The 21,078-nt window shown below is 47.2% G+C and overlaps 1 protein-coding gene across 10 annotated transcripts in view; it reads right to left on the bottom strand.

Annotated features, from left to right (window-relative positions):
- The window catches only part of ARHGAP44 (Rho GTPase activating protein 44), a 92,476-nt gene that overhangs the window by 4,664 nt on the left and 66,734 nt on the right, over positions 1-21,078 (bottom strand). For 5 of the 10 annotated variants that reach the window (XM_060271793.2, XM_060271794.2, XM_060271796.2 and 2 more), the window contains 11 exons: positions 20,393-20,520; positions 20,088-20,199; positions 18,951-19,032; positions 16,812-16,892; positions 14,159-14,272; positions 12,833-12,924; positions 11,680-11,860; positions 7,637-7,861; positions 4,936-5,400; positions 3,138-3,286; positions 1,950-2,327 (listed from right to left, as the gene is read on the bottom strand). In XM_060271793.2, the coding sequence (XP_060127776.1) occupies positions 1,950-2,327; positions 3,138-3,286; positions 4,936-5,400; positions 7,637-7,861; positions 11,680-11,860; positions 12,833-12,924; positions 14,159-14,272; positions 16,812-16,892; positions 18,951-19,032; positions 20,088-20,199; positions 20,393-20,520 (2,007 nt within the window). The remainder of the gene's footprint in view (positions 1-1,949; positions 2,328-3,137; positions 3,287-4,935; positions 5,401-7,636; positions 7,862-11,679; positions 11,861-12,832; positions 12,925-14,158; positions 14,273-16,811; positions 16,893-18,950; positions 19,033-20,087; positions 20,200-20,392; positions 20,521-21,078) is intronic. The other 5 variants (XM_060271797.2, XM_060271798.2, XM_035104686.3 and 2 more) reach the window with 5 other exon arrangements.

Here is a 21,078-nt window from a genome sequence, read left to right as displayed (position 1 = left end):
CAACAAAGACAAAACAAAAAAAATAGTACACAACGAGACCTCCAAGTCAGAGCAGTTGCACCTGTCTACCAAAAAAACCCACCAGCGGGAAGCTGGAGACACAAAACCCACACAGACGTGGCCATCCCCAAAGCACAATTGGCCCACATGTCCAGAACGGACTGCAGTTGACCCTTCCCCAATGTTTTGGAGGCCCCAGGCCTTCAAAAGAACAGGGACCAGTTGATCAAAAGCACAGGTCATCCTGGAGTTAGGTACAGTCAAAGCACCCCTGAGTTTTGAGACTTTGCCTGCTAGCTGTGCCTCTACTCTGCCCTGGGACACAAAGATTGGCTATTGACCTCCAGATCAAAAGCTGCAGCCACCCAAGGAATAGAGCCCTGCGCGGAGACAGGATGCGCCAAAGAGCGGACCAGTTTTGTTCTGCTCCTGCATTTCTAGCCATATTTGAAATTCCCAAACGAAGGCTGAACTGCTGCCTCTCTCAAGAGACTCTGCTGGACTGTGGAAGGCCTTTCTAGACACTCTGGTTTCCCAAGGTTAATAAACATATTTTGCCCTCAGTGATATTTTACTGCTTAGGCACCTCAAGTGGCAATCCCTTCCGTACAAGATGGAAAATAGCACTGTTAATTTTTTTTACTGAAGATGTGCAGTCTAGCATTTGAAATCATGAATGCACAGCCTGGGAGGGGGAAGGGAAGAAGGGGGTTAAAAAAAGGCAAAATAGCTGCGCAGCAGTGATGGGGAACCTTTGGCCTGGGGGCCCAATGCAGTTCTCTAGGCCTTTTCTTTGGCCTTTGGAACTCTTCCCAGGGCACACTCTCCACCCTTCACCAGCCTTGCTTCTCACCTTCCTCGAGGGCTTTTGCCTGGCTGGAATAGGCCCTTGAACTCTGACAATGCCTCTTTGCTTCCATGGATGGAGGACAGAGAGAGCGGTGTGTGTGTCGAAATCGGCCTCTTGTACAAAGGCAGAATCTGCATTTATTGCTGTGCCTACTTTTGTCCCTGCCAGGTGGCCCTCGGGGAAGGTCACCCAGAAGGAAATGTGGCCCTCTGCTTGAAATAGGTTCCCCGGCCTTGCTATGCAGAGCAAGAGATATGAATCACATCAGAAAGTAATGACCTATGTCCATCGTAGCAGGACCCAGAGCGAAACATGGAGGAAGAGTTGCATTTTCAGAGGGAGAAGGGATTAGCAGCACTTGCGCAAGGTCCCTTTTGTCTGGAAAGGCTATATCCCCAGCTAAAAAGCTCTGTGTTATGCTCTGCTTTCACATTCAAAGTACTGTATTCCCTTCCAGATCATCCTCAAGCAGCATTTTAGCTCAGCTCACTTAACTCACTACATATGACCTGGAATTGGAAGGTGATCCTCACTCCCTCGTCGTGTATACAATTTACCCCTTGATATTTTGTTCTAAATGCAACACTTGAATTTTGGCCTTGCTTCTCAGGTAGTTTCAGAATCCTGTTTTGAATGGCAATCACTTCCTGCTTGAGTGATTAAGTAGGTGACAAGCACCGGAATTTATGTACAGCATAGCTCAATTGTTGCTTTGCCACTTGCCTGTGGAATACAGGAAAAAATGAAGGACCGTGCCACCAGGAAACTCTACCCTCAATCGTGACTGGATTATGGTTCTCTGCACTGGTTGTTCCTACCTTTTGCTCTTGGCTCTGCAGTGCTTCTTGGCAGCTGTGCCTTAAGCAATCAAAAGGTAGACCTGGAACTTCCCCCTAAGCCAACAGTGCCCTTTGGATATCCAGGACCACAACTCCCATCATCCTCAAAGTTCAAGGATGATGCAAGTTGTTCTGCCCGCAACAACTGGAGGGCGCCATGTTGGCAAGCCCTGCCCATACACTGCTCCCTCCTCCACTCTGTCTCTGCTAGCAACCCCCCACCCCCCTAGAGTGCTGTCCCTCTGCCACTGCTTTGTTACCTGTGGACATGCTCTCCCCGGGGGACATGCCGTCAAGTACTGTGTGCTCCGTGGACTGCGGACTAGAGCCGGATGCGTTTGATGTGGGAGGCTGTGGAGGTGGCAGCGTGGGCCTCTGTCGTGGCTTAGGGGTGGGCCGAGATTTGGTTAAAGTGCTCGTCAGGGAAGGAGGAGAAGACAGAGAAGGAGCAGCTGCCGGGGAGAGTGGGCCCGAGCCCAGGGAGTAGCCTGGTGGGTAACTCAGTCCATAGGGTGATGGGGTGCTTGGTGGGGTGGGAGAAAGGCTGGCAGGGGACGGCTGCCCCGTAGACTGATCGGACATACCACCTGACTGGCCGTAAGGAACCTTGGCAGGGATGGGGGTCAGCTTCTTTGAAACTGCAGAAGACGAGAGAGAAAGAGACACACATACAAACACACAGATACGGCTGAGTGTCATTCATCACTGGGAGGCCAGGTGAGCTTTTTACTACTGGCTACAACCATCAGACCTGCTTGAGCCCTGGTGAATGGAAGCGCAGGCCTAAGGGCAACCTGTGCTCATGGGAAGTCATGTCTGGAAGAGACAACAGACAACGGACCATATTTACCCAACTCACTGTACTAGTGGAAGCCAACAGAAGCACTCTCTGCTAGCGCAATGGGACTTCCTACCCTTGTACTCCATTAAATCTGTTCCAGAGGGTTAGGAGAATTCACAAAACAGTGTACAAGGGGAGTGGAGATTGTTCCATCAGTCAACTAGAAATGCTTGCGTTGATGGAACAATCTCCTTAGTGCTATGGTGATGCAAAGCAGAAGTAGGGCTTGAACCTAGCTCAAAAATGTTTACGTCCTCCAGGTTAACTGTCCAATGGACCCCACTTGCTCATTCTAGTGACTTTATTTCTTAGACAAGATTTCAAGTGTACGTGGCAGGAACTTTCCTACCAGATTTCTCAGTCTTATGAGGACACCAGAAAGGAGAACTACCGGTAATAATATGTGGTCATTGCAGTTGCCCACAGAGAAAACAGGAGCCCTGGCCAAAAAGCAGTCAGTTAACTAGTGGAATTAAATTGTGTCGTTAGCACACTAAAAGAGAGAGGGGAGGAGGGAGAGAGGGTAGGAGGGAGAGATAGTTGTTGCTTTGTTCATTTCACCCAGCTGAACCCACTCCTGTTGCCCTATTGAGGTGTGAATACCTACCTTTCCGCAGAGCGTGTGGGCTCTGTTCTGTGGACAGCTGCTGTGTGAGACCAGGCAACTGCTGTGTGGTCCCACATGGTGCTGCAGGGCCACAAACCGGGCTCCCTTTCTGCCCAGAAACAGGAGAGAGTTCCTTGGTTTTTAGTGTGCTAAAAAGAAACAAAAGGTGGACAAGAAGCAGCAGTCATGAGCCCCTTTGTACGAAGGGCATCTTAAGTGCAAAAATCCCCCTCTCCCATGGCCTCCCCCTGCTCCTGCCCCACAGTCCCAGGTTGCAGACCCATAACCCTCCGCTATGATAAGCCAATGATGCTTGCAAAGCAAAGCGTTTTGATGCCTTGCTCCCGAACATACGCCCAAAGGACCAGACAAACTTGCACATCCACCTTCAAAAGCAGATTGGAGCATGACTAGAGCATGAATGGCACTGCCGCCCTCTCAGTCACTCTGTACACAGCAATGAGACAAAACAAAATGGAGGGAAGCCGTTTTCCAGAGAGACCACTCTGTGGGACAGGTGGGGCAGGAGGAGCAGCAGCAGCAATACAATCTGTTCCTCGTGGTGGGGATGGGTTGGAGCACCTCACAGATTTAAGGCGTGAACTTGTTATGCTGAACTTGAGGCCATGTCAGTTGTCCAAGTTTGTTCCTTTGCGCTTAGCTTACAAGTGGCCACCAACCCCAAGGCAGTGTGGCGAGCCATGGTTTACCTCAGTGAGGGAACTGAGGGGAGGGTGTTTGTCACAAATAATCTGTGGCAAGAACGGTGCTACTCAAGGTGATTGGCTAGACCAAGAAACTCAATGCGGTAATTGGAGACCTGGATGGTGAAGGCCTCAACGTTTGCCAGGCCGAGGTGGGTGCCCCCTGCACCTCTAAATAGGTTGGCCCCAGAGAAGCTATTGGACTGGCACAGCTGTTTGGGGCCCAACTCAAAATCTTGTAATACAAGGCTGGGCAAACATGTGCCCCCCCCCTCACGTTGTTGAACTCCAGTTCCCATCAGCCTCAGTTGGCATGGACTGTTGACAGAGATGATAGGAGCTTTGGTGCAGCAACAGCATCTGAAAGGCCACAGAATCCCCACTTCTGATGTAAGTCTTTGCAACTTGGGGTCCAAAGAAAGGGCTGGTTGGTTGGGTGCTATTGACACTAAATGCTAACCCAAGCTGTAGATGTATCTATTGTATGGAATTCACCTTTATAGCCCTTTAAGCAGAGGTTCTGTGCAACATACACTGCTTGTGCAATGGGGCTTTCCCCACCCTCATTGTGTGCTCCCTGAGCCTGTCAAAATTGGCCCCGGCGTGTGTGGGAAAGGGGAAGGAAAGGGAGGGTTGTTCCATCTGGCAAACTGCAACATTTGTGCAGACAAAATGATTCAAAGGGTGTGATGTGGGATTCCATGGCTGTTATAGTTTCCCCAAGGAATTTTGGGAATTGTAATTTGGGGACGGTGTTGAAAATTCTCTTACAGGGCACTTTGGGCATGTCTCAGAACTTCACTTCTCAGGGGAAGAAAGGTGACCAACTAAAGCTATTTTAAGCCTGGATTTGGCTTCAAGGAACTGCCTCCCTTTCAGGCTCCATCAGCTGATACAGCTGAAGTCCTCTGCAGGAGATCTGTAGCAATGTGGAGGGCCAATGTGGAAGGCCTCATTTGTCTGCCGAGGAGGCGTGGAGGGCCTAGGCATCGTCCCTGTGCGTAGACCTCTGGTACGTGGCAAGCAAGTGGTGCTCACCCTTCCACCACCGTGCCCAATTTGCAAGAGCATTTGTCAAATAAGAGGTTATTTACCTAGTGAGCCCGGTTCCTCTGTCTCTGGCACAGGTGCAGCTGACCCAGGGGGGAGAGACTGACATATGGGAGCTGTAAGGAGTGCCAGGAGGATCGGGTTTGGATAAGGTGAGGGGGGGTTTCATGTAGACGGAGGAGAGGTTAGTCTCAGGACCATGCAACTCTGTGAAGGAGCTCTGCTTAGGGAGGTGCAGGAAATACGGTTTCGGGTTAGAGTTAATGTCAAGCTGCTGAGGGGAGGGAGAGGAAGAAGAGGAGGAGGAGGAAGGGGGAGGCAGCGTTTGGCTGTACCCTGGCCACCGGTACAGCGGCAAGGGGGGCTCCGGCCTAGCGCATGGACCAGTCTTGGGGTGGTGGTGGTGGTGGTGGAAGGATGAGTAGCAGGGGTATGGGGGAGGCTTGTCGTCCTCAGGGGATGGGTAGATGTAACAGGAATCCGACCAACTAGACGACACACCATCCGTGCTGCAAATGTCCAAAACAACAAAACAAAAACAAAAAGAGAGCAGAGAGCGTTTGTACAGGGAAGAACGGAACAGGAGTTTCGAAAACAGCCCATAAGCATTTGCCAGGAGAGGGTTGGGGTGGGGGCGGGGGAGAGAAGAAGAAGAAGAGAGAACAACAACCAAAAATTCAAGGAAAGCAAGAGGGGCTCCCCAACTGCAAGGTACACAGTGGCTGGGGCAGCAGTCCCCACCTTCCTGAGCTGACAGCGCCAGGCCTGGGTTTCTGGTTTATCTCTCATGAGCCACCCAAATGTAGAAAATGACACTTGGAAACTTCATCTGCTGAAAAACAGATGCTAGGCCTGTGCAAAGTCGGCCTTGCCAACATCACCTATTCCTAAACAGTTGTATGGGGAGATCTGGAAAACATCTCTAGATGCCAGTTGTCCTGAGTGGTGGTTTTGCCTCAGGGGCTTGTTGTGTGTGCGTGTGTGTGTAGGGGCTTGGGGGAGGAGGAATATCCCATAAGGAAAATGTTCCTCCATATGAAGGAAATGGGTATCTATGGGGTTGGATTTAGCCCATACAGTGAATGCTAATTTGAAAATAAAACCAAGCCAGGGGGCATTTGAGGGTTCACCATGGAATTCAAGGTCCCCCACAATTCAGAAAATTGATAACTCTTGTCAATAACTCAGGACAAACTAATCCGTCACTAGACAAGTGGGTCACTCTGCATAGTAGAACCTGCTGCCTCATTACACCGGGAAGCCAGGTTACCCTAAGCAAATATTGGATTGAGAACTAGTGATCTGAAGAAAGCATGGCAGAGAAAACCGTGGGACAGTGTACTGAGATGCAATGCCAGGCAAGCATCAAGGTTTGCTGTGTTATTTATCCTGGACTCTTTCCAAAGTGTGAGGTATGCAATTGCAGGTGAGGGAGACCCCAGGGGAGGCAAGGAAGCATGGAATGAGTTCTAATGAAGTTGCATGTCCTTCTATCAAGGGCTTGACTTTGCCCCCATCCTTCTTTCTTGGACTCTTTCCCTGGACTAATGTGAGCTCACAAACAGAGAAGTGCAAAAAAAGCATGAAGAGAGCCACCTAAATTGGCGCTTGCCAATTTACTGGAAAGGAACAAGCCTGGAAAAACTGAAGTTGAGAAAGAACCAGGAATGTCATAGAAAGTCAAAAGAAAAGACTGCAAATGGTGGATCCTGCAGGACAGGATGAATGCTGTCGATTATTGGAGCCCACAGGCTGGAGAGGTAGCAAGGGTGGGAATAAATCTCTCTTCTTGCCAGTGAAAACACAGATTTTTTTTTTAACATCAGGGATCTCAGTTCAGATTTAGCTCATATTTCTTCCTGTTTTGTGAGAATATGTGCAACAGAAAGTGCCTGCCTTTGTGGATGGTTTTGCCGGCTTCTTATTCCCATGCATGTCCCACTCCCTCCCCTGCTTTTAGTGGGTATGTTGACATGCAATGCATTAAACGTCTAATTCCATGCTTGCTTTCAGCAGGGAGCACATCTATGGCAGAAGCACAGACCAGAAACATATGCATGATACCCCCCCCCCTATGGATAATCCCCTACTCTCTGCACATATGACTATGGCAAACATGGGAAGTCACAGAGCTGACCCTTACGAATGAATCCACAGCACAAAATAACACAAGTCTTGCATTAGGTCTGGAAATCCAGGACTGACAATGACAACATGGCAGCTGGATGCAGCTGGGCCCTAAAATCTGTAGGCAGAGCCAGACCTTTCCCTTAGCTGAGGACAGCTCACCATGGGAAGTCTAGGTGGATATAAATAAAATACCAGGTCAGAATACGCCTCTCCGTGCTGCTGGTGCCAAATTCCAACAGGAGGTGGTGGCAAAATAGGAGGGTCTGCCCAGTCTCTGTAGCGCAAAATCAGGAAAATAATTTTGTTCTATGTTACTATTCTTGGCTCCAGTCTCTCTGCCAGTCTCAAATCTTTGGAGCAGACAGATCTGTTTTGTTTTGTTTAAAAATGCTCACATTCAGTTGCACCACAGGAAAATATTATTTTGTGCCTCAATTCTCTCTCGTCCAAACACACACACACACAAACAAACAAACACACACACTTGCAAAGTGAAAGCAGAAGCGTAACTAAAGAGGGCCCATGCAGGTGGGGGGGGGTGGAAGACGTGTCCACAGAGACTTCCAGGACCACAGAACACAGTGGCAGCTGCTTGCGCTGCCCTCCAGCACTTACCTTGCTCTCTCAGCCCCTGGCGGGAAACCGAAGCTAGTTGGAGTTAGGGAGGGAGTAGCTGAAATGTCAAGAGATTGCTCAGGAATTGGTGACTGAGGAGTAGCAGCAAGATCGGAAGGCGGAGCGGGGGGCTGCATGGCAGGAGGGGTGGAGGATGCCTTACGAACTATGGAGGAGGTGCCTCTGCGAGCCACCCATGAGGTGTCCATCACCCGGACGCCCATGCTATGGGGGGGAACACAGAGATAGTCCCTTACCAACCGGGAAGCAATCATTGAGAGCATTAAACACACACATTTACATTGCAGGGGGAAGGAGGGAAGCCATCTGGGTGCATCCAAGGCCTGAAAGGATCGACGTACAGTCAATGGGAGCCAGTTACTTAAATGTAGACTCTAGAGAGGGGTTTCTGGCATGGCCGCAGGGGTCATTTATGTCAAAAGCTGCTCTGTTGGGACACCCAGTAGCCACTTGCAGTCATCGGGGCAGCCGCAAAAGCAGTGACCTTCCAAGGTTGGTAAAGTTTTGCATCTAAGGGAGGTTCTTCCAGGCATCGACAAGAACAGGGAGTCTCGGGACCAGGAGGCCTTTCCAAAGAGCCACAGACCTGAACATAAAACATCTGGGGGAGGAGGGAGAGCATCTGGAATCTTAAAAAAGTCTGCAGCCAGGACACCTGTGATTAATTTCCCAAGAGGAAAACGATGCCCTTTGCATTGGGGATGATAAAAACTGTGGGAAAACAACATCCTGCAGGAAAGGGGGAAGGGCCATAGGTCAATGACAGAGAACATGCGCCCAGGGTCCATCACTACCACCCTGGGGGAAAGGGCTAGGAAAAGCTTCTGTCTATCTAGACCAGGGTTTCCCAAACTTGGTCTTCCAATGTTTTTGGACTACAGTTCCCACCATACCTGGCCACTGGTCCTGCTAGCTAGGGATGATGGGACTTGTGATCCAAGTTTGGGAAACCCTGATCTAGACCTTGGAAAGCCGCTGTCCACCAAAGCAGACTCTGTAATAAGGCAGCTTCAAATTTTGATGGGACACTCAAAAGACGGGCTCCTGTCTCAGTGCTCTCGGGGTGAAGCTGGCTTCTGCTCTGCCTTGCCCCAACACTAAGGGTGGCAAGGGCGAGCTTCTGTGGGTGCTCTGAATTGACTGGGTCTTGACACTGAAGGTAGGAATGGTTCAAGAGCTACCCAGAGGATACCATACCTTTGGATTTTCCTAAGGCTGCATGGACAGAAACATACAGGTATTAGTGTAACAGAAACTAAGGCCAAATGCTTCTGCTGCATCAGTTTGGCAGGGCTTTGGGAAAGGGGACGAGAAGTCCAAGGCCACAGCTTGCAAAAAGCAGGGGGATCAGGGCAATTTGGCTGCAGAGAAGCATACTGCTAAGTGGAGAAGCAGGACATTCAGTGAAAGGCAGAAATAGAGGAAATGGAAGGTTTTTGTGAAAGCAATGCTAATCGTTCTGCAGGGGTGTGTGTGTGTGTGTGTGTGTGTGTGTGTAGGGGGGATGAGGGAGAGGGAGAGCAGGCTAGAGGTATACCTAATAGGGGATTAAGATAATATTTGCATGGTTCTTCTTCTGGGATCCAGAGGAGAGAGGCTTTGCAAATTAGACCTAACAATATTTGATGTCCGCACTGAGCACTGTAAGACTCCACAACATACAGAAAACTCCTCAAGAGTGGGATTGCAACATTTCCAAAACTAATCTGAACCAGTATCAAGCCTCTATCTGGGATCTTTTCCAGGTTGCGCATTCTTGTCTGAGCTCTTTCATGGCATAAGGAAAATAACCTATGACTTCTCTTGCACTGCACAGCTCCAGGTACTTGCCACAACCTTCTACAGACAGCTAAATTTCCTTTGCATGCATCATGCAAAAATAAAAACAAATGTTGAGATTTCTCACTGAGGCCATTCCTAGACCTTGGGATCACTATAACACTGACACAGATAAAACATACTAAAACCAAGCTTGAGAAAAGTTCCAAGTTCAACCCTCAAGAGACCTTTTAAACACAAAATATCTGACAATGCAGTCTCCATCAGGCAAGGGCGTTCCTTACTATCCAAGCTTTATGCATATGGATGGCAAACTCAGCAGGGTATTCATGGCCATTCTGAAGAGATCAAAACAAGTCACAGGAGAGAAAAGGTCCAAATTGATAATGTCTATGTAAATCCAAGAAAAGAAAAACCATCACTAAACTAACTGAGGAATTGCAAGTAGGAAGTTTTAAACGGCATACGTTTATTATAGGAACGTGAGCTTTAAACTGATTAGGCAGGAATGCATAGGATGTACTGCATACCAATATGATTACTCAGTTAAGATCTCCAATCACTGATTAAGACCCCCCCCAATAAAAAAATTAATTGGGGGAGGTGATACAAGCAGGGACTTCAGGTCTAGGAACTTTTGGATGACTTGCCACCATGCAGGCTACACTTCATTCCCCACCCCACAATAAAATTCATGCTATTTATTTCTTTCATACTGTTTATATACCACTTGATTCTAAAAACATCAAAGCTATTTACAAAACACACGCCACCCCCCTCTTCCCTGAGCCTGCTTTGACAAACAGAAACTTACAAGAAGGTAGCAGATAGTGCATGACTTGCCACATGAAGTTTTTACTTAATGGATGTGACTAACTTGGGTCTATTAATTTCAATGAGTCTACTCTGAGACGGACACACAGCTGAATACAACCCAATGTGTCTTTTAAAACCGATGGACCATTAATCCATGGTCCATTACCTAGTTCATTTTTGAGAGATGTTTTGTTTCCCTTTCCTATCAATATATCTCTTCCATATTTCAAAATATGCCAAAAAAGAAAGATGACACATTGTCCTTTCTTCTAATGATGAATGACAGCTTTTCCATTTCAAGACCTCACTAAAAGAACAACCACTCTTCCCTCTTCTCCTCCAGAATGGTAAAGCTACCACCACCAGTGCTTTACAGTGTGTACATTTAATACTACTAGCTGACACCCAGAGGATGCAGGAGATGTTAGCGAGAACCTGTAGACCCATGACCATAATAGCCTGAGCAGGACAGGCTCTAACGTATGAAAGGTGGAAAGCCTCTCCTCCCTCACTCCATTCTCACCTCTAGTGCCTGGCTACCAAGAGCTATCAATGCCCTGGATTCCAGATCTACAGATGGTAGAGAAAGGAGCAGTACTGTAACTACTGCATGTGCTCAGGCCAATCGAGCTTGCAGAGTGCTGCTCCCCTGTGCTAACCTTACCGCAGCAAGAAACAACTGCTAAGAAATATGCATGCAAAGCTAGAGTCAACAGGATCCAATAGGCATCTCAGTAGCTCGGCATCTTTCTTCACCCATGGCTGTATTACTCCCTCTTCTGATCTCAGTACAGAAGGCTCCTTTAATGGGCAACAGAAGCAAACAGCGCTATGGTGATATGTTGTCAATTGTGGAATACAAGTTTTTTTTTCTTTTCCTTTTTGCTCTCCGCCAGAATAGTTCTGGATGGCAAAAACTACAAATGTCCCAGCATGCTGATCAGGCCAGAAATGCATGTGACCTATTATTTTGGCCCTTAGAAAATGACGGCAAACACCCATCAACCAACTGATAACATGTTTTGAAACGTTCACTGCATCACTAGGAAATCAGCGTAAGACAAATTTCACTCTGTACAGTGAGGTAGATCTCAGCTTCCCGTCCTGGGGAACACCTATGCTGCTTGTTGGGTCAATGCACAGAGCCACACTGCTAGCTTGGACCAGGCACATACCAGGTGAATAGGCAGACAGGCCAGGTACTACAGCCCCGCTTCCCTTGAAAGAGGACACAGGGCAGGTGCCTGCAGATGGTGTGGCGTCAGGAGCAGGGTGGGATGTTAGTGGCAAGGCAGCGAAGTGTGTTTGCACGCCTAGAAAACATGGGCACTACTTCTATGGAGCAGCAGCGACTCCAGGCCAGCACAGCCCCTTCCCAGCTCCCCTCCCCTTACTCCTCCTGCAGCAAAATAAAAAGCACCCCCTACCCATCCTTCTTGTAGAACTCCAGCATCATGTTGTCTGTGGCCACGCTAAGCGGTCGCCGGGCCTGGTCAGGTTGCTTGCGGTCGGTGTGGTCCATATCAGGTGACGGCATGGAATTGTAATTTGCGTTGTGGTTCACATGCACAGGGCTGCCATAGTTCCCAGTCAAGTTGAACTCAATGTCTAGTTAGGAGGAAGCAAAATGGCCAAGTAGTGCTTGTGGCTCCCACTTGAAGCCAGAGAGAGGACAGACAGAAGCTTGGCAAGGATAAGTGTAAATCAGGCATCCCCAAACTGTGGCCCTCCAGATGTTTTGGCCTACAACTCCCATGATCCCTAGCTAACAGGACCAGTTGTCGGGGAAGATGGGAATTGTAGTTCAAAACATCTGGAGGGCCAAAGTTTGGGGATGCCTGGTGTAAATCAAATAAACACACACACACCCTGGAGGCAGACGTTCCTGGTCATATACACACCTCTTGGTAGTTCTGCTGCCCTCATAGGTTTTGTTGGTGGCAGCCTAGAAAAGGACAATCCCCTAAGTTGTGGAGTTCTCTCCCCACAGAGGTGCATCTGGACCCTTCACTATACAGCTTTCAGCAGATGCAGAAGATGCACCTGTTCACCTGGCCTTTTGAAGCTGGAGATATGTGTTTTCAGCACCCACCCTATTCCTGTGGCTGCAATTTGTTTGAATGGTTTTAAACTGGATTTTAAATTATTGTGACCTGCCCTGACACCTGCTCGTGAAAGGTGAGCAACAACGATGACGTACTCATCATCATGAACACTTTTAATGTGGATGAGGAACCTAGCAGCCCCATATAGGATTTTCTAGGTAACAACTGTTCTCAATAGTACCATGCAAAGCATAAACAGGGAAACCAAGCCCATGGAAAGATGCTTGTCTGGAACAGCAAATGATCAGAAGCACAGACCTTTGGTTTAGGAGGCACAGGCTGAGACCTCTAGGACCCCTAGTCAAGACTATGGAGAATGCGAGCCACCAGGGAAAGGAATAGCAAGGACCACAAATGGTACCTAGGGGAGGTGATCTGTCCGAAAATGATAAAATCTGTGGCCTGGCTGTCAAAAGTTCTGCCCTGCCCACTTTGCCTTAGGTCAGTTGGGCTCTAGCAAACAAAAGACTCCTACCTCCTGGAAAGAACCAATCTGCATGCTGGATGAGGGGCTCAATAATTGCAACAATCTGCAGGGAGACGGTCGCCATCATCTCGGTGATGTTTCTGAAACAAAAAGGTGGGAGAGAGAAATGGACAGGTAAGGAGGGCAGTAAGGCAGGTCCTTCTGAAGGCCAAAACCAAGCGACGACATCACAGGGTTGGAAGGGACTAGAGGATAAAGTCCAGCTCCTGGCTCTAAATCAGCATGCCTCTTGCAGATTTTTCTGCTTCCTCCCAAATCCAGTTGCAAGGGGCTGGTCTCAGGAACCTGCCAAGGTGAGTCACCTACGAAAGGTAGGATGCTGCTCTGGATACTTTACCAGACATTTTCAGAGGAATTGGGGCAGATTGGTTTCTATATTTTATATTTGTTCATCGGATGCCCACTAGCACTAGAAGTGATTATTTGCATTGTGGTAATGTGTTTGTTATGGGACCCAGGTGGCGCTGTGGGTTAAACCACAGAGTCTAGGGCTTGCTGATCAGAAGGTCGGTGGTTTGAATCCCTGCAACAGGGTGAGCTCCTGTTGTTCGGTCCCAGCTCCTGCCCACCTAGCAGTTCAAAAGCACGTCAAAGTGCAAGTGGATAAATAGGGACCGCTCCGGCGGGAAGGTAAACGGCGTTTCTGTGTGCTGCTCTGGTTCGCCAGAAGCAGCTTTGTCATGCTGGCCACATAACCCAGAAGCTTTCTGCGGACAAACGCCGGCTCCCTCGGCCTATAGAGTGAGATGAGCGCCGCAACCGCAGAGTCGGACACGACTGGACCTGATGGTCAGGGGCCCCATTACCTTTAATGTGTTTGTTAAACAAACTATGCAACTTGTATACATGAATGGTGGCAATGGGTGTGATCTATCAAATGCTGATGCTCAGCAACTACCCATTCTCTTTCAACTGTGTTTGTGTTTCTGAAATGCAAATAATTGAGAAATACAGAGAAGAGTTCTAAGGATGCATTCCTATGCACGCTGACACAGGTGTAAGCTCCACTGAACACATTGGGACAACCTTGTGAGTAAGCATGCACAGGATTGTGCTGTGAGGGCGATTCCTCCACTCAGCAAACTGCCTATCCTTTTCTCATGCCTTACTGCAACCCATTTTCCACAATTTGCCCTCACTTCATCCCTGCTCTTCACCCTGAGACATCCAGATGTTGCAAACGGATCAAAGCATGAAAACTGAACAAGAGGCTTGTAAAATGAAGGTAAGAAAACCCAGCCCCAGGAACGGTATGCTCTTAGTTATACTATCTAGCATTTCAGATCTGCGGTGTTTTAGACATCAGCTGCTTACCCTTCTGTCTGAGGCCAGAGAAGGTTAGGCCCCAACACAATCGCTATGTTGCTTGGGGTCATTTTGTTTGCATCCTGGTACTCTGTTAAGTGTGCAAGGAATTTGATCAGGTACCTGCAATGGAAGACAACAGAGTTGAAATGGAGTGGTGGGTGCACATTCAGCAGCTACTGACTGGGTCATTAAACTATTGGTAACCAATAGACATGCACTAGTGGATACTTTTCCCAGGGGTTCATACAAATAAATGGGAAAGTCCCATTATTTGCATTTTACAGGCACCAACCACCAGGGGGAGAAGCTCCCATTGACTAGGATTGTAATGTACAAATCACTGGGCATCAGGACGGCAATGTAAGATGCCTCAAACATCACTCTATACAAGCCAAGGAGAAAGCACTGCTTGCCACAGTAGTGACCACTTTCGCTTTATGGTTTATTGGTGACTGCTACCACTGCAGTCCTCCTCTAGCCCCAGTGTTACCCTCCCCTAAGGTTTTATCCTACAGATATTTAAATGAGGTTCCACTTGTAGATTCCCATTTTAAAATTGAATTTTAACATTGTATTTAATCTGTATTTTAATTGAATTGTTTCTTTTATGCTTGTTTTGATTTTTTTGTTTTGTTAGCCGCCGTGAGCCCGGTCTTGACTGGGAAGGGCGGGGTATAACTATTATTATTATTATTATTATTATTATTATTATTATTATTATTATGCAGTGTGCATCTAACTTCCAGCAGGAAATATACTGACATTGCCACTTAGAGTGGGAATCAAGCCCTCTTGGTGCCCCTCCTGTAGTCCGTAAGAAGGGGAAAACAGTATTGCAACGCGACCTGCTGATCTCTGCCTCTGAATTTCAAGAGGGGCAGGAGCGATTTACCCTGCCACCCAACAAGTATCTCAGTGTTGCTGCCTGATACCCTCAAGCACCAGATGGAACTTATATTAGCCATAGCATCAGTGCACTTGTAGGCAACACCTCGATGTGGGAGCTACCCCTGAAGTTGGCCTGGAAGCTGCAGCTGGTGGCTTGACATTGGGGCATAATACTATTGTATTATGCTGCAGCTGAAAAATTGCTACTAATTAACTACTGGCCTTAAGTTCAAGGTGCTGATACACAGGTTGGGTACACAGGTTTGGTTGTACACAGGTTGGGTTCAGGATACCCAAAAGACCTTCTCACCCTTTATATACAGTGGTACCTCGGTTTACAAACACAATTGGTTCCGGAAGTCTGTACTTAACCTGGAGCGTACTTAACCTGAAGCGAACGTAAGTAATGGAAAGTGGATTAATCTGTTCCAGACAGGTCCGCGGAGTACTTAAACTGAAAATACTCAAACCGAGGCGTACTTAAACCGAGGTATGACTGTACTCTATCAATCACTTCTCTTTGCAGGAGAAGGCCTCTTGCAGATACTATCTCATCCAGAGGCCTGTTCTACACAGTATTGGATTCAGGCCTTTACCATGGTGCTGTCTACCTTTGGGAAGTACATATCAGACATGCACCATTGCTATTGCCTGGTCCATATCTGTATTAAATTTGAAGTTGTTTTTATAAATTAAATGGTTCCACTTAAGTTTTTATTACTGATGCTTTTTTATTGTTGAATTTATTTGAGATATGTCATAAGAAGCCATTCCTAAATGGAAAGGAATAAATGATAAATCAAAATATTGCACGTATCTGCTCCTGTATTATCATTCTAGCAAAGCAGCTTGCCAGATCTCCCTCCTGTCTCTTAGGTAAAAAGGTGAAACTGGTTTGGATGTTGAGGTAGTAAGTATCCCTTGCTACTTAGAAGGCAGTGAGCTGGAGGCCGAGTTTTCTCGAGGTGCATTGCAAAGAGTCAGCAGTGCCAAGCACTCTTGTGTCTCATTGACACAACCCTGTTTAAATGCAATGCCTGTCGCAGAGAGGCCTCCTGGTGGAAATAATGTGGCAACTTTAGACACAGCAAGCTTTCAAAGCCATTACAAGCTTTCCTCCGAGGCTCCCCAACACCCAAGTATAGGCAACACATCTTGCTGGCACTGGGTGAGAACTAGCAAGTCCTTTACTGTGGTGCAGACAAGATCAAGTTTCAGGCCAGCCTGGCTCTTGAAACGAGAAGTGCTGGTCTCTTTTTGCAAGGCAGAACATGTGAGAGAAGAGAACACTTGGCACAAAATATGTGATAGGTGCTTGGAGCAATGGTTACCCATCCACATATATTTCTCTTCTCTTGTGTGCTGGGACAGAAGCTGCATCAGAAACTTTCCAGGCCAGGAAATGCAAAATATCATCATCATTAATCAACCTTCACCCCACCCACCCACTATTATACCTTGGTTCTCGAACTTAAAAACAAAGGCGCAGCTTCTGATTGGCTGCAGGAGCTTCCTGCAGTCAAGCAGAAGCAGCGTCAGATGTTTGGCTTCCGAAAAACGTTTGCAAACCGGAACACTTACTTCCGGGTTGGCAGCATTCAGGAGGCAAAACGTACGAGTGCCAAGGCGTTTGAGAACCAAGGAATGACTGTATAGCCCTTTGGGTGGACCTTTTGGCTGCATAGCAATTGCAAACTGTAAAACTGACATCAGCAAGAGACAGACAGTGAAGAAGAAGTGAAGGCATATCCTTTGGCTTGCATGCACCTGCCTTAGATTGTTGTAGCTGGGCTTGGGCAATTTCTCAAGGGCATTCCACAGGGCCTGCAGCCTCTTGTCTTGGTCCTGGATGCTGTGAAGCAATAATGAGACATCTGGGATTAATTCAGCAGTGGGATGATGGATAAAACATACAGGGATAGTATCTCTGCACCTTCAGCACACACAGCCTCTCTTTCCCAAGCTTGCCAAGCTGAGCCAATGGCATAGAGACAAGTTGTGAGGAGACGAGGCACCGGGGGAGCCGCCCCCTTGCCCTCCATTAATTTCGCACTTGAAATCTGTCACACTGCAGACAGGACAGGACAGTCACTGCTGGGAAAGCTGCCAATGCGCTTCACATTTCACCTCTCTGGGAATGTGACTTCTGCTCCTTGTCATGTACTGGAAGCAACAGTTGCGATGGGGCCTACTTGTACAATCACTTATCCTAAAGTGACAAGCCCCAGATCGCACTTCAGCATCAGATTTATGTAAATGTTTAAAGCAGACCTTTGAAAAGTGTAGCCACTTTAAATGCTTAGTAAGATCAGGGACAGTCTTGGCTCACTTTTCTTACATCAGCCGATGAGGGCTGGAATAGTCTTCATTCCCAATCTTATCAGGGAAGCTTTAGGCCAGACTATAGCTGCGGCTATAGACTATAGATGTGGGTGGCACTGTGGTCTAAAACACAGAGCCTAGGGCTTTCTGATCAGAAGGTCGGCAGTTTGAATCCCCGCGACGGGGTGAGCTCCCGTTGTTTGGTCCCAGCTTCTGTCAACCTAGCAGTTCAAAAGCATGTCAAGTGCAAGTAGATAAATAGGTACCGCTCCAGTGGGAAGGTAAACGGCGTTTCTGTGCGCTGTTCTGGTTCGCCAGAAGTGGCTTTGTCATGTTGGCCACATGACCTGGAAGTTGTCTGCGGACAAACACCGGCTCCCTCGGCCTATAGAGTGAGATGAGCGCAGCAACCCCAGAGTAGTCCGCGACTGGACCAGAGTCGTCCGTACCTTTACTTTAATAGCTGTGGCAAATTTTAAGAAAAATCCTTCCCTTGCAGCAGAGATGTCATTTCTCAGTCTCAAGAGGGGGCAAGCTGAGTCAATTCATTTGAAGCAAAACCAATTAAAGAAAATGGTAATTCATTTGAATCTGCTGGAGTACTTGGGACACAACAACAAGCGCTTGAGAATTGGGCCCTGGATCCAAAGGAAATTAGTTAAATTTGAGTCCTGCTGAAACACTAACTGATTGATCACATCGTGACTTAGGTGCAACTAATGTTTTGTGGTCTTGGTGTGGCAAGAAGAGGAATTCCTTGGAAAACTAAGGTGGGTAACCTGGACATACAGCTTTTGCTTGGGACTCATTCACAGTTCATCAATGGGTCCTGAATTTGAATATATCTGCATATTGAATGAAGCCCTGCATGTGTGAGGGTGTGGCCCTGAAAAGTGACTAATAAATAAGTGAGAGAAACAAGTAAATAAATGATAATGGCATACATGTCCAAGAGGCAGAGGCTCTTGGAGAAATAATTAGAATGTGTTCAATTTTGGGGTGGGTGGGGATTGGGATTGGAATTTCCCACAATGGGTTTGATCAGTCCCATGAAGTTCCTGGTTCTGCATGGCAAATATTGTGGGTTCCCAGACTTTGGAATTCCCTCCCTAGAGAAGCTAGACTGGCTCTCTCCTTGCTGTCCTTCTGCCAGCAGATGTAGACTTTCTTGTTTCAACAGGCTTTGGGGAACTGACTGCTTTTAATTAAAGGGCTGGTGCCATGCTGTTTTTATTGTAACCATTGGTAAGTTTTAAAACAGATTCTATATATGTACATAGTTGTAATTCTATCCATGTTTGATTATATTTTAATGACTGATTTTTCTGTGTTTTGAGCAGTTCTTGTTTCTATCTGTAAGCCACCTTGAGTCCCGTCAGGGAAAAAGGTATAAACAAAAAATAATTTTGAGTGAAGCTGATAAGGTACAAGTTTCAGCGTGATCCTCGGCATGTTTACTTAGAAACTATTTTCACTGAATTCAATGGGACTTATTCTGAAGTAAGCGTCCAGAATTTCAACCTTGTTTGATATTCTATTTTTATACCAGAAGGCGAGGGCTCAATATCAACAACAGTGAAGAACTCACTTTGAGGCTTGGATCCATTCTTCATAGAGTTCAAATGTCATGAGCGGTTCTGGCAATTCCCGAAGATAGGACTTCAGTGCCCCTGTGCAAGAGACATAGAAACACAGAACACATTACCAAAGCAGAAAGCCTCATCCTAATTTGGAGGGATTTTTTTTCCTCATTGAACTTTCTTTGGTTTGGGGCAACAGCTGAAGTCGACAAACCAGCTCTTAACTGACAGGAGCGAAAATGCTGAGATCAATATTTCCCTTTCTGGACACAAGAACTAACATAGATGACCATCTTACAACATGGTAGAGTTTTCTACCACTTGGTCATTTGTATTAAAGCAAATGTGGCAGGTCCTGCCAACCTAGCAGTTCGAAAGCACATCAAAATGCAAGTAGATAAATAGGTACCACTACAGTGGGAAGGTAAACGGCGTTTTCGTGCGCTGCTCTGGTTTGCCAGAAGTGGCTTTGTCATGCTGGCCACATTACCTGGAAGCTTTACGCTGGCTCCCTCGGCCAATAATGCGAGATGAGCACTGCAACCCCAGAGTCGGTCACAACTGGACGTAATGGTCAGGGGTAACTTTACCTTTACCTAAATGTGGCAGGAGGTTTTTTGCTACTCATCTCAACATGTGATGAAGCGTGGTGTGTACATATGCTCTTAAAATAAGTACCAAGGCTTCTCCACATGGCTGGATGACTCTCTGTATCCATATTAGTGGGAGGGGGACTGCCTTGAGCTGTAGGAGTTTCACAACTACAGCTGTGTTTTAAGGGGGGGGGAACCAATATTTTCTCTGCTTTTCAGATTTTATTCCAAATGCTATTTCTGTATTTGAAAAGAGTTTAAAAACTGCAGTAATTATACACCTATAGCTTTAAATATAATATAGTTTTAAAAACTATTAATGCTAGTTTTGGTATGTTTGAGGGTTTGTCTGGTGTGATTATGTTTGTGTGTGAACTGTAATCATAGACTCAAGTCACAATTCTTTATTTGGTTTGATAAGGATGCTTAGTGGGTTGTGTGTAGAATTGATTGTCTACGTTTGCCATGGAAAGCAACCTTCTTCCATTTGTTCAAGCTAATAGCATTCACTACAAAAACAGTCTGGTATGCCAAGACAAGAGCAGCTCTTACCTGCAATGGCATGTGGGTCGGGCGAGTACTCCTGAACATCCACAACACAGCAGTCAAGAGCTGCCTTAAGCTTCTTTAGTTTAGAGGCTGAAGGGGCCACCCGGAATAGGCCCTGAAAACAGAAGATGTGAAATAAAAGTGTGTGTGGTTGTGGGGAGGCGATAATGACATGTCTGTCCAGCTTGCAAATCCCAAGGAAGATAGTGTGGGCAACACAGCATTGGGGCTGGGGATGGGAATGGGGGGGGGAATGGTAAGCACTCCCAGGCCTTAGCATGAAGAGGCATCAGTTGCCCAATACAGACCTCTTCCTGCATGCCACACTCCAGGAGCATAGTGACACACGCCTCGATGGGGAAAGCAATCTCCCGGCCACTGACAGCTAGGTGCTCCTCAAGGGGCTTCCCAAAGGAGGGCTTTTCAATCCAAGCTTCTGTGGAAGACAGTCCAAATAAGAAGCAATCATGAGGTACCTACAACTCACCCTCTCAGTAACATGCAGTAGCCGGACTTCTACACACTCCTGGCTTGATTGCAGAGCTGTCCCTAATGCCATGTGCCTCGAGACCAGAAGATTACCCTCTGTGCACATGCCTAAAGTCATTTTCAGGCACTATCACCTTAACAGTGCCTTAACAAGCAACTAGGGTACAGCGTGGACTTGCACTTAACTTCACTACATGGGATTGTGCTCAACTCCTTCTGGCCCCTTGCCTGATTAAAGTGAGAAACCTGCAGAAGCATGGGGGCACGCCTACACAGTTGAGAACCTAGACTTCTACTTTCCTCAGGGCTACTGCAATGTGGTCTACATGGGGCTGCCTTTGACGATGGTGTGGAACCCACAGCTAGTGCGGAAGACAGACACCAGAGCGCTGAGGGGTATATCCAGCTGGAAAAATCTAATACTGATTCTACATAGGCTGCACTGACTGCAAAGAAGTTACTGGGCACAATTCAAGATTTTGATGTTTACAAAAAAACAAACCAA

This window comes from Zootoca vivipara, chromosome 2 (genome assembly GCF_965207765.1).
Source record: "Zootoca vivipara chromosome 2, rZooViv2.hap1.1, whole genome shotgun sequence".
In the NCBI taxonomy this organism is placed as follows: domain Eukaryota; kingdom Metazoa; phylum Chordata; class Lepidosauria; order Squamata; family Lacertidae; genus Zootoca; species Zootoca vivipara.
Note: the sequence above shows the minus strand (reverse complement) of the source record. Positions and strands in the feature narration are given on the sequence as shown.